General features: G+C 45.4%; 1 protein-coding gene across 1 annotated transcript; it reads right to left on the reverse strand.

Moving 5' to 3' along the window:
* Window positions 1-745: 745 nt before the first annotated feature.
* LOC308472921 (glycine N-methyltransferase-like) lies at window positions 746-13,721 on the reverse strand. Its single transcript, XM_080998195.1, has 6 exons — window positions 13,389-13,721; window positions 11,318-11,445; window positions 7,736-7,849; window positions 4,322-4,464; window positions 3,124-3,245; window positions 746-1,232 (listed from the first exon to the last, which is right to left on the reverse strand). Exons 1-6 carry the CDS (start codon window positions 13,592-13,594, stop codon window positions 1,061-1,063), a joined length of 885 nt encoding a protein of 294 aa, XP_080854321.1. The 5' UTR covers window positions 13,595-13,721; the 3' UTR covers window positions 746-1,060.
* Window positions 13,722-14,004: the final 283 nt, after the last annotated feature.

Below are 14,004 nucleotides of genomic sequence, written 5' to 3' on the forward strand. Positions count from 1 at the left end.
AAAATACACAGTTGATCCTTAACAGAGCATGGCCTCATCCTGGTCCAGATCAAGTAAAATCTCTACCAGTAACTTTTACTACCATAGTTCATTCACTGCCAACACCAACCTGTGAAACCTGTTTTTCTGGCTCTGTTGGCAAGGCGAAATAGAGTATTACCAGTTGTTTGGGAACACTGGGGGAGGAGATGGTGGGGCTCTACTGCCAGAAATGTTTCAGAGGGAAGTGCTAAAAGTCAAATACATGAAAGCTAATCAGAGTGCCACCATTAACTCCGTCCAATTGTCCCTGATCAAGATCTCTGGGCACAATGTATTTTAAGGAGTGCCCTTAAGTAAGTGCCTGCTGAAATGAATGGGAACTTTGCAGCACTTTTCCTTCATCAGAAGGCAGAAGATACTCCCAGCCAAAAGGTCTCCTCATTGTGAGCACCAAGAGCCAAAGGTGGGCAATCCCCCCTGCAACTGACCCTATAAGGGTTGCATGCCAGTGGCTACCCTCACTCACATAAACACTCCAGCTCAGGAGACACTGCTATGTTTTCTTCTTTTTCCTTCTGCCACCTTCAAAACTAATGAGGTTCCCAAACTGGCCATTACTCCAGGTGTAGCTAAAGCACACGTATTTGCTCATCCCTCCTCCCCACCCCAAAGAAACACACACACAACCACATTCATTCGGAATTTCAAGCATCAGTGCGAATCATTGAGGCAATCTCAAGGCAGAGAAGCAAAAACCAAAAAGTTATCAAGAAACAAAGTTTAGTAAGCTCATGTGACCTTGCATATGATTCAGATGCAAAGCAAGCCATTGCCACCTTCTTCCCTCAAGAGCTCCCTGATTTGAGCAATGGCTCCTCCAGTCTCCCAAAGCAGATTAACTAGATTTCCCCCTTAGAAAAGGGCAAGATGGAGGGGAGGGGAAAGACTCCTTCAAGTACTTCCTCTTCTGGTTCAGGTACCTCTTAAGCACATTCACTGCCGCTTGCACCCCCACTGGCCCCTCCAGCAGCTGAAGACAAACCGTCTGCGCCTGCTGGAGTCGTCTGCGGAATAATTCTCAGCCTGTTTTCTTCACCACATGGATGAAATAGCATGGGCTGTACTGCTGGCCCGGGGTGTAAGGCTTGAAGTCCCCCAAGACGCTGTGTTCACACGGGCACTGGAAGGCGTTTTTCAGCAGTTCTGTGAAAGGCTCCAGGCGATGGGGGTAGTAGGAGAGGCGGAACTGGCTGGTGAGACATACACAAAAGAAACGTTAGCAGCTGTCTGCTCGGCAGCTTCCCCCAGAAATCTTACTTGTGTATACATGTAGCAGGTGCACTACCCATCCAGCATCCTCTTGCTTTCTGGTTCCTAAATCTCCTGCTACAGATCTTGGCTGCCACACTTATTCTCTGTGCTGTTTCATCACCAACCTTGAAGCGACTGCAGTAGTGAGCAGTGAAGCCCATTTTATCCCTTTCAGTGATAAGGTATTGCAGTGGGGTGATGGTTCAACCTGGAGAATCAGCGCTCCTTTACTTTTTAAGCTGCAGATAGGGCGAAATCTCCAGCCCAGAGCCCAAACTCACCATCCAGGCCACACCAATCACTAGCCCTGCTCCACACCTTTCCAAGTTATTTTGCCTTGCTGAAATACCTGTCTCTTGCTTGCCAGGATGGAAAGAAACTTAACCTTTGCAGCCCACTGTACAGAGGTAGAAGCCACATTTCTTGCTTTGCCTCTGGCCCCACCACCACTTGGGCTGAAGAAAGTTTGGTTTATTGCTAAAAATAAAAGATGCAAAGGTCTCTGCATCCTCCCTAAGCTGGATAAGCTGTACTCTAGGTAAAGGTAAAGGGACCCCGACCATTAGGGTCCAGTCGCGGACGACTCTGGGCTTGCAGTGCTCATCTCGCTTTATAGGCCAAGGGAGCTGGCGTACAGCTTCCGGGTCATGTGGGCAGCATGACTAAGCCGCTTCTGGTGAACCAGAGCAGCGCACGGAAACGCCATTTACCTTCCCGCCGGAGTGGTACCTATTTATCTACTTGCACTTTGACGTGCTTTCGAACTGCTAGGTTGGCAGGAGCAGGGACCGAGCAATGGGAGCTCACCCTATCACGGGGAATCGAACCGCCAACCTTCTGATTGGCAAGCCCTGGGCTCTGTGGTTTAACCCACAGCACCACCCGCATCCCATTAAGCTGTACTCTAGCCATGCATATTTGTTGGAACACACAGTATTGCTTTTCCTACGCAAACATCCTTAACAGAATGTGATTGGGTTTCACCTTTGAATAGGAATGTGAAGGGTTAAACTAGGGGCAGAGGTGCACACGCAAGCATGTTAAACCAGAGGTGAGGGACAGGCGCGTGTGTGGTTGGCACAAAGGGGTGAAGGCATTCGAAGCACATTTGACTGAATGCACTTAGAAACCCTCCTTCTTAGTCGGGAACTGTGACATCTCACAATTTCCAGTCACAGGGACAGTTGTAGATTGAACAAGTCTTAGAAGCTCTTTCATACTTTTGAGCTAATTGCGGAAATAGCTGAAGAGCTGCTGGTGTGCCTTGGGGTGTTGCTCAATTTAAGCCGCCACGTGTTCAGGTAAGTGCCTGGATGTGGCTATAATCTCCAGTAATTCCATCTTTCAGAGCCAATTTAAAGGAAGAGAATCTTGTTGGCTGGGAGCTGTTTTTTCAACATGGCTGGATACGGCATGGGTATCTTCTAGTTATAGCCCATTTAATGAATAGCTTGCCTTTTCAGGTAACACCCTTACAAGGCAACATGTAATATATCAAACAATAAAACATTAAACAAAACCAACTGACTTATCTAAAACATGAAGCCAGCAAGTAAAAGCAGAGTTTAAAGTGTATGAAAAGCTACCAGTGAGCAGGGCATAAACACCTAAAGGAAGGAAGCTGTGGGGCCACCATTGAAAAGGCCCTGATTCTGATATCTGCCAATCTGATGGTTCTTCATAGCAGGCCCCAAACGCAGATCAGCCTTGGCTGATCTGGACCCAGACATCTGTTAGCTCCCACCCAACCTTACCAAGTAACTGGATGCTCCCACATTTGCTATTAGGCTGAAGACTCTGGATAGCACATGAGGTCTGAACAGAATATACCTTAGTTCCGGGCTTCCATCATTCCCCTCGGGTGGCACCTGTACTGTATAGTCCAGCGTCACCATGTTCGGTTTGTTGTTCACAAGAAGTACAGATGTAGTGATGTCCTTGGTTAAGTCACTCTAAGACAGAGGTGCGGGGAAAGAGAAAAAATAAACTTCTAGTTTTCATTCCCTTTCTTGTTTGGTGCATTCTTGACTAGTTCATTGTGATTAGCCCAATGCAATCCTAGTCCAGGCTATGCAATTGACACATCTTCCCCATAAATAATAATAATAATAATAATAATAATAATAATAATAATAATAATAATATCTTTATTGTCATTGCCCCCTTCGGGGACAACGAAATTACTTGACTGCTCCATAAAAACACTAATTAATCAATACAGTATAATACAGCAAGGGAGATTAGATGACTTTCAAAGTCCGGGCTTCCCATTCAGGGCCGAGATCGCTCTGGAGAAGAAGCTGTTCTTAAGACGGCTCGTTCTTGTCTTCATCGTCCTGTATCTCCGTCCCGATGGCAAGAGCTCGAAGAGACAGTGACCAGGATGCGATGGATCTTTTACTATGTCCAGTGCCTTCCTATGGCACCTTGTGGCATAAATCTGCTCTAAGGTAGAGAGTGGGCAGCCAACAATGCTCTCTGCTGCCTTAACAACCCTGCACATCCCCATCCTGTCCTGGGTAGTACAGCTTCCGTACCACACACATAAGCCATAAGTGAGCACGCTCTCAAAACCCCTCCCTTCTCTCTGTTGTTGATACAGATAAAAAAATACACATAGGAGCTATTCCTATTCTAATTACGAACCCAGGACAGGTGCCGGTTCAAATGCTAGCTCAAACATCCAGAGAACTTCATATTGTCTTTATGAGACTACACCATCTCAGAATGCAGGTGCAATATCTTGTGTCTCCTCCACCTGTAAAATTCACTGTGTGTGCTAGCCTAGGCCATTTGGGAAATAACTATGCTAGATGCATTTTCCTCGATGCACTTCCTTTGCCCCTGAATTGTCTCTTTAGGGCATGGAGCTGCATTCAAGGTGGGGTGTACAATGCAGAATGGTACCATGTTCTCAGCCTGAATTGATTGCTGGAAGCATGAAAGTCAGAGAAATGGTTTCCTTTTATTAAAAGGGCTACCATCACTACTACAAAGCTTTGGCAAAAGACCTATTTCTCGGAAGTACCTTGTAGTAAATGTTCTTCCCAGGAGGGGCACAGCCTGTTTCGAGGATGTAGTCATAATTACGGTGGTCAATGACAAGGATGCCACCTGGACGCACCATACTGGCAATGTTCTTCAGAGCCTGTTTATGGGCAGCTTGGTCACCTAGGAAAAGAGACAACTATGAATTAAATTCCTTACTGCAGCTAGAGGGAGATTCTTCACATATGCATAAAACCTGAGAGGCCTGGTCATATATTCTCTTCACCGTCAAACTAGAACTATGTTGATTCTGGGTTTTGAGAGCCTCATATAAACCCAGCATTTGAGATCTACCAATGTTGCCCTGCAAACATTCCATCTTTTCTGTAGTGTAGACTAGCCTCGAAAAGAAGCAGGGCCTTTTCTGTGGCAGCCCCAAAACAGTATTGGCTTTCATTATTCAACCTTCCTTTTCAGAAGGCAGGTTAATATCTTCCTTTCTTTTTGCTCTGCCATCATAGTTGGCTGTTTTGTTTCCTGCTGCTGCGTCTAGTTTTTGTTTTAGTGATCAAAAAGAACATTAAAATCAATATGCACACTGCTTTTTAAAAATGAAAAACAGTGCTGATATTTTAAGTGAACAAACTTGTTTACAGTAGGTTGCAAGAGACCCTATTGTCCCAAAAAACAATTACTTGCAAGTTTCTGTGGTAAAGAATGACTCTGCAAAGTAGGTGGGCTTTTGACAAATCCTAACTCCCAGCACAGCGTAGCTGGACATAAAGGCACAGCTGGAAGAGTCAGTTCAGAGGAACTGGAGAGGAGGTGTGGCCAGCACTCTCCCTGCCTTGCAATATGCAGCAGATGCAATTAACATCAAGAAGCATGGTGAGAGTTGGGATTATCTTACAGGTCAGCCACAGTATTTTGTACGGACAGGTACATGAGGTGAGAGATAATTGCTGTGGACTCTGGTTGCTCGAGCTAGCGTTAGAAAAAAGTTATCACCAAGGAGCAAGGTGTTAAAAGGCAATGGAGTTTCAGATAAGACCTGCAGTCTAACCTGCACATTACCCTACTTTTCCTGGCCTTATTTCTAGTTATATTCCTGGTGACCATCTAAATACCTCCCACTTTAAGACTTTTATCCACCGCCACCCCTTTGTCACTTCTTATGCCTGCAACTCCCTACCCGTGTGGTGAAGCTTCTCTTTCTTCAAATCCTCTGAAAACCAGCTATTAAGCTTTGGGTTTACCAAAGCTTCCTCAAAACAGGAATATCAGCAGTTCTTTGATGACCCTCTGCTCCGGGGGAGTTTAACCTTGCCCTGGCAAATGCCAATCTGGGTGTTAACACTTAAAGAGACTCACTAGCGAAAGCAGGGATTTACGGTGGTTGCCACTGAAGCTTACTGATATCTCTGACAGATGATAAGATAATAGCTGATGCCAAATAAAAATTATTGAGCCAAACTTGCTTTCAGTTCCTCAGGTAATCAGTTGGTTCTAGTTTCTAACTTCGACAGAGGACTTGGCGTCTTCGCATAGAGAGTGTTTTAGTCTCGTTTGCTCATAAGCCTCTTTGCAATATTTATTACTGGAAGCAGGTTGTTGAGCCTTGCTCAAAATGAAGTTGTGAGCCTTGTGAGGCTATAGAAACTCATTAATAATGCCTCTCATTCAGGGGGGTGGAAGAGAGCTCAGCTTTTCCTTTCCTGCAACTTCCTGCAGCCTCACGATGGAGGTTGTTAGTCCGATAAAATAGCAGGGTAGAACATAAATCGCAACTTTGAGAAGAGCTCTAATAAAGCATTAAAAGGTAGAACGGGGAGGCAGATTAACTGGTGCCAAGAAATAGATTAGGAGCATAAATCTTGCCTTCAATTAGGGAGTAGCCAGATTCACCTTGTCTCCTCCATCTTGACCGGAACCGGACCTCAAAACAGGAAGGAATCTAAGGATGTGTACCTGCATTCGCTCATTACCATTCCCTCCTACCCAGGCTTATTGCCCCATTGTCAAAAGCAGATTGCAACCTCAGGGCAGAAAACCTTTTCTCTCTCTCTAGCACCACAGATAGTGCTATATAAATAATAAAAGTATGTGCCTCCTTCATGGCTGGCATGCAGCAAACAACTCCCTCTGTCTGATCTCTTAGAGCTGTTGCAAGGGATCTTGGAAGTTATAAATCTTAAGTAAATGTACAATTTATTGGCACAGACACACCTCTTCTTCACTGGTCTTAGACCCAGTCTAGATCAGATGGACATGTGTGTATGAGATTCCTTAACTGAGGGTTGGGGGAATCTGCAGCCCTCCATATCTAGTTGGACTTCCACTTCCCATCAGCCTCAGTCAGCATAGCCAATGGTCAGGGATGAATAAAAGTGTAGTCCAGCAACATTTGGGTGGTCACAGGCTTCCCACCCGTACTCGCAACCAATCTGAGGTGGATTGCATCCTTGCTCAAATATCAACTTGCTTTCACACATAAAAAGGAGTCCTGTGGCATCACAAGCACTTTATAAGGGATGCTCCTCTGGAAACTGAGACTGTGTACTGTTTTCCTTCTTGGTGCTCCATTAAATTTTCTGTTTTAACAATTTAAAGTACTCATTTTTACATCCTTAAGATATCAGTGACTTCCCTTCTCTTTCCATGGTTCATTTTACATATCATAAATTCCTGCATATTCTACAAAAACTACACCATTCAGTATTCCATTATTACACCCATCAAAACTTATTTACACTGTTGGATTTATCTTAATGCTGCCAGCGTTTTCAGCTGCAAAGAGTTATTTCCCATATATTCAATAAACTTTTTCCAATTTTCTCTAAACATATGTTCTTCTTGTTTTCTTATTCTATATGTTAAGTCTGCAAGCTGCGCATATTCTTTCAGCTTAAGTTGCCATTCTTGTTTGGTTGGGACCTCGCTCGTTTTTCCATTTTGGGGCTAACAAAACACGGGCCACAGTAGTGGCATACATAAATAACCTTTTTTGACACCTGGGAATTTTGGTCTGAATTATCCCCAACAGAAAGGACTCTGGGTGTTTTTTGGAGGGGAAGTACTTTTAAACATTTTTTTCAATTCATTATGGATCACTTCCCAATCGCCCACCATCTTCTTAACTATGGGTAGCCTGAGGAAAGGGCTCTGAAGGAAAGTATGCAATAAAAGCCTGGTGGATTAGGCTAATGGCCCGTCCAGTCCAGCATCGTGTTCTCACAGTGGCCACCCAGAAGCCTGTGGGGAACCAAAGGACCAGAGCACAAGAGCCTTCTCCCATCCTGCAGTTTCCAGCAACCAGTATACAGAAGCATTAGTGCTCCTGACCATCGGAGAGCATAGCCCTCATGGCTAGAAGGCTCAGTCACTCAACGCTTTCTATAGCACTGGACAATGCTTACTGACCCCAGGAGCATGTAACCAGCCTTGCAACACTCACCTTTAAAATCTGGGAGGTGTGCAAAAGAGTTTCCTAAACAGATGACAGCGTCAAAGCCCTTGCCAGGCTTCTCTAGGTCCTGTGACAGGGTGAGCCAGTTCGCCTCCTCGATGACTGTGGAACAAAAAAAAAAAAAAGTGCATTGAACACATGGAGGAGAGTTCTTCTTTCTCTAGCCAACCCTCTGCCTCCTCACATTTTCTGCAGCTGGAGGATTTTACGTTCCTCGTGCAGAAGGATAGTGAAAAGTGCCACCTTAAAGGAAAAAGGCACTTAGTTGGAAAGCCTCTTATCTGTTACGAAATACAATGTGCTAAGCATGAAAATAATCCCCAGGTTTCTCTCCCCCTACAATTTGCTGCTGAGACTCTTTGAAAGTGTGATTAAGGCGGTGTTTCTCAAACTACAACCCCCATCACCCCTAGCTAGCAGACCAGTGGTCAGGGACAATGGGAGTTGTAGTCCAACAAGTTTGAGAAACACTGTATTATGGTGGGGGTTTTTTTTGGCATAGGCATTAACAGCCAAGGATGGAAACTTCCAGCTTTCTCCATCTTGCTGTGGCTATATGTGGTTTGCTGTATTCCTTTTATACCTGGATCAGGAAGGTACGAGTATGGAGTCTTTGTACTGGGAATTGTGTTGAGAGACAAACCCACAAACAGGTCTTGCATGCAACCGCGCTCTCCCCACTTGCAATTCCCAGCTGCAAGTAATCTTCCAGCTTTTCCTGTGTGGCATACAGAGCCTCCCATGGGCTCACAGCACCTACTTTGATGTTTCAGCATTTAACCAATTCGTACATGCTTTCATTTGCTGCTGTGGTCATAAACAAAATTACTGAATTAAATTAAAGCCAAAGCTTGTCTTTCCCCAGGTGCTAATATCGCTTTGCTTTCTACAAACGCAGTAGCCAGAACCCAGTGGCTGGGTTACCCATGTCTCTGTTCTGTTCTGATGACAAGGCCGCTTTGCATCAGCTGGCAATACCCCAAAACAATGCAACCTGCAGATGCCATTTGGCTCCAGGTCAATCTGAGTGCAGGAAGGAACCTGAAAGCCAGCATCACCTCTAATTAAAAAGAAGATGCATTGAAAACTGAGTTGGGCACTTGTGACCAGCAGGCAAAAGGAAAGGAGTCAGACAACGACATTTCTCTATAGGAAATCTGACAAAAGTGGTTTAAAGACTGTCTCAAGGCAAATCTAAAAAAATGTAGTATAAACACTGACAACTGGGAAACACTAGCCTGCGAGCGCTCCAGTTGGAGAACAGCCTTTACCAAAGGTGTCATTGGCTTTGAAGACATTCGAACTCAGGACGCAGGGGAGAAACGTGCTAAGAGGAAGGCACACTTGGCAAATCCACACCGTGATCAACTCCCGCCTGGAAACCAATGTTCCCACTGTGGAAGTTCGTGTGGATCCAGAATTGGCCTCCAGTCACTTACGGACTCATTGTTAAAACCGTGTTTATGGAAGACAATCTTACTCGGCTATGAGTGATCGCCAAAGAAGAAGAAGATAGGAAATTTGATTTTAACAGAATTCTGAAGATCACCGACTAGGCTGTTTCAAATCTGTTGTTTCCATGCAAATGCAGAAAAGGCACTAGCTGTAGAACTCAGCAACTCCAGATTTTAATAATCAAAAAGAAAAAAAATGAAGTTCTTAGCCCTTGCAGCTCAGATAATTGTTGTTGTTTAAAATCTCCAAAATTTGGAGAAATCTCTGAAGATGGAGTGGAGTTCAGGAAGAATTCCATTGGCACTAAAGCACAGCTTCAGTGCCCTGTATAGCGCATTGCCATGCAGATCACAGGCCCAAAACAAATTATGGGAACATGCACTATTTGTGTAACTTCCAGCTTGCCAAATTTTGCTTATTTCAGTACAGAATTTATTATTAGTGGTAGTTGTTTACACTTACAGTCCTAATCACAGAGAGAGCATGGACAATTTGAGACGCTTGTACATGTGAGCACCAATGTTGAAGTAAATGAATTTGATACAAGAGTCAAACTCTTTTCTTAAGCATCAAGGCAATACTTCTTTGTGAATCGGGTGCTATTTATTCCCCTCTCCCTATATCGTAAATCACACAAAGACCCGACGGTGTTTACATTTCACTGATCGGGTTTCAAAAGGCAGATATTTTTCAACCCTTTTTTTCTTTCTAGTGCACATATAATTACACGATATTGTGAAGTCAGGAGGGGCATCATACTCTTATTTCAGGCCAAAGATGGGGCTGAGATGAGCGTCTCCTTGCGCCCTTTGCAGGTAAACAAGCCAGGCAGAGACACAAACACCCAACCACACCAAGTTTAGTCCTGGAAAAGGGATGTGTCAACAAGGAGCTCATTACAGCATTGACATTCTGCCAGTTGCTTCAGCAGCACTGATCATATTTCGGCCTGTATACATAAACTTGCTTGCTAACAAATGCAAGCAGAACTTTCAAGAGATGCTCAAACCCCAATTATTTGAAGTGTTCAAAATTTGACTCCTCAGCTACCCAGGGCAAGAGCAACTGGAGATGTTACTGCCTTGGGCCACAATTCTGATTTACATGTTTTGCATCCTTAGCAAGAAGCTTACAGATAATTAAGACTTAAGTGCAGCAGCAAGCCTTTTTTTTGCCTGTACAAAATTAGCAAACCACAAGCAATTACTAAAAAAAATACAGCAGTGTTTATAGCAAAACCGGGGCTTATTGTATGATGCAATAAGCAACTAAAGTTTCAGAAGCTCTATCCTTTTAAGCTGCCAAGGCAAATTTTAATAAATGGGATTGAGATTGAAAGGTACACATGTTCACTCTGAGGTGATATTTCTTTCCCTGGTGTGTTACTGCAGAAAATACGCCACTTGTTACAGCCTTTTATTACATTTCTATCTCACTTTTATTAAGGTTATTAATAAGGGCATTATTAATCAAATTGCTACCATGCCTTTCCTCCTAAACCTGTGCCAGTCCACATGGAACATACCCGAGAAACCATCTATCAATCGGTTTTAGTGGCAAAGCAAATATGTTTACATGTAATGAAGCAGATGGTAAATCAGCTATTTTTAAAAATTCAAATTTTTTTTTTAATATTTCATCAGTTGCTTGTCTTCGCCAGTGATGACAAGATTTTATTTTGTATGCTCCTCGTGCTCTGGGGCCCTGTGAGTTAGGGGTAGCTGTGGCCCTTTTTTGCTGGTGGTGACCACCCTGTGGAACACCCTGCCACAAGGTGTCAGGCCTCGTCACTGTTCTGTTCTACACAGCTGCTAAAAATGTGGCTGTCAAAAATTATTACACGCAGAATGCACACAACACAAAAAGACTTTCAGGTGGTTATTTTTCAGCTCTACTATTATAGGTATATTAGGATATTTTCATTTTGATAGCTGCTTGGGAACTCTGCAATTGGGGTACCGTACTGCTATTTTGCGTTAACATTTTGATCTAATGACAGGTTGGAATGGGGAATGATAGATACTTCAACACTGCAGCGATGCTTGGTTTTGTCAGTCGCCTTGAGCTTCTTTTGAAAAGTAGGCGGGATTCAAGATTTTTAATAAAAATAGATACCCCAATGGTCGAAAGCGTCCTCTTTTCGGCGGTTCCATCTCTCCTTCAGGGCATATTTGAGCATCTTGTCACTGGCATCCACGCTAGTGACCCTGAATCCTTCCTCAACAAGCATGATGGAGTCCACACTGCATGAGATAAAAGCGTTCGGGTATTTGGATTAAACAATCCCCCAAGTAAACTCAATGCAGTTCCCTGCATTGCTATTCAGTAGTGAGAGCAGATCATAAAACCACAGAGTTGTAGGAAGGGACCACAAGGGTCATTTAGCTCAACCCACTGCAATGCTGTAGGAATCCTTGTCCCAACCTGAGACTCGAACCCATGGCCCTGAGATTAAGTGTCTCATGCTCTACCAACTGTGCCCCTACATCCGTGCTTGGTATTCACAGTGGGGAGGAGTCCCAGTCAGATGAGAAATGATCACTCCAGAAAACTTAAAATTACTGAAAAGAATAGCTTTCATTTTTAAGCCTGCCTGGTCAAATGATCACAGGAGGTTAAGATGTGTTTAAATTCCCCACCGGGAGAGATATGGGTGGCAAGGCATGCCTTTTAAACAACGGAAGGATTAAGCCAGAAAGAAAAGGAGGAAAGGCGATTGTACAGTGGAACCTCTACTTATGGACATAATCCATTCCAGAGGTCCGTCCGCTAGTCGAAACGGGATGCTAGAAGAGGCGTCTTGTGCGTGTGCGCATTCAGCAGTAGTGCGCTTCTGCGCATGCACAGGTGGCAGCAGCCGCTTCTGTGCACACGTAGATGGCAGAAGCCGCTTCCACACATGCGTGAATCGTGGCAAACCCAGTGTTTACTTCCAGGTTTGCCGTGGACGCAACTTGGAATGTCCACGAGATGAGGGGTATGTAAGTCAAGGTTCCACTGTACTGTAAACTGCCCTGTGATCCTCAAATGGAGAGCGGTATACAAATTTACTAAGTAAATAAATAAAGGAGAAGAGGAGAGCTGAGCAAGGAACATGGGAGCACAGAGACAGGCAGGGCCGGATTTAGATTAAGAGAGGTCCTGGGCTACTCCACTTGTGAGGCCCCTCCCAATCCCCCCCCCCCCACGACTAGAAGAAAATGGAAGAGTGTTATAAACAAAAATGAGTGAAGCCAAAGATGATGGGTATTTAAAATTCTGCAATTCAAAATTTCTCCTCTAAAGGACGTCAGAAAACTTCATCAAAATTTCTTTGTCTAGGTTTGTCACTTTCAATGTACAGAATGCTCAGTGAGCACAATCGTGGCCCTTAATTCATTTTTAATTCTTTTGAGTCTTGAAAAACAGCTCTCTCCCAAGCGGTTAGTGACCATGAAGCTAAGAAATAGCCGCAAGATTGCTTCCACATTAGGAAAGGCCATCTGAATTTTTTTCCTTGTATATAATTTGATAAAGGTCTGTATGAGACAGAGAGTGCTCTGCTGTAAGCCTATGGCTTTATCTCATGTACAGGTGAAAGTGCAAAGTTAAATAAGTTTCAGGTCAATATCTTCTGGGTATGCTTCCATCAACAGTTCAACACCTTGCTGAATTTCTTGCTTAGATGCTATCAGGATAGCAAGAATGGAAAACAATTGTGCAACATCACTGTACACAGTACATTTAATATAGGAATAAAGGATTTTATCCTAAACTTACCTCTTGAAGAAAGTGCATCTAAGGCCCTAGGCTTCAGCCTACTTAGCCTATACAGTACATAAATCCCCACTGACAGGGTGTCATATTCCTAAGCGGGAGGGGGCGCCTCTCCCACAACAAAGCGAGGGGGGGCTTTCCTTTCACTTTTAAAGCACACGCGATGCGTTTGAAGCGCACACCTTCAAAGAATCCTGGGAAGTGGTGGTTTGTTAGAGGGCGCTGGAAATTGTAGTTCCCAGGATTCTTGGGCGCGGGGTGTCGAGCCATGTGCTTTCAATGGGGGGGGGGGAGAGGTCCTGATCCTGCGTGGATCCGGATTAGACCACCCTGAGAGACAAACCCCCCCTGGAGAGAAGGGAGCCCAGGCCTTCAAGCTGGGTCATGATCCAGCACCGCCGCCTCCTCCTCCTGCTGCCGTGTGACTCACCCGGTGCCGCAGGCCACGTCGAGCACCGTGTTGCAGCGCTGGGCGCGCAGCAGCGACACCAGCCAGTTCTTGTACTCGGCGGTGCGGCTCCGCGTGTCGCCGATGTAGAGCTGCCAGACCCGCGCCGCGCGGCCGTCGGCGTACTGGTCCGGCAGCCCCTCGGCCGCCACGCCCAGGGAGCGGGTCCGGTAGATGCTGTCCACCATGGCGAGAGCACAGAAGCTACTGCGGGCGCCCACGGACGGGAAGGAGAGCGCGCAGATCCACGAGCGCGCGCCTGGCAGCCGGTAGAGGTTCTGCTACTACTGCAGCCGCGTCTGGGCAGCTGCGCGCAACAAGCCCCGGCAGCCAGCCCAGCAGGGGCAGCCCCGGCACCGCCCCTTCGACCCTGCAGCTCGCCAATCAAAGGGCGCAACGCCGGGCACACCCCCTGCCGGGCCCCGCCTCTCTCCTCCCCCCACCTCTAGCGTGTGCACCGCCCCCCAGTCTACTGTTTCCAAGCCGGAGGGCGGCAGCTCAGCGGCTCGTGTTGCTTTGTCACCTGCACCCCTTGCGCACCTGCTCGAGGAAGCCCTATAAAGTATGTGTATGTGTTTAGAGATGGCCACTTGAATAA

The sequence above is a fragment of the Podarcis pityusensis genome, assembly GCF_964106645.2.
Source record: "Podarcis pityusensis genome assembly, chromosome: 3".
NCBI classification, from domain to species: Eukaryota; Metazoa; Chordata; class Lepidosauria; order Squamata; family Lacertidae; genus Podarcis; species Podarcis pityusensis.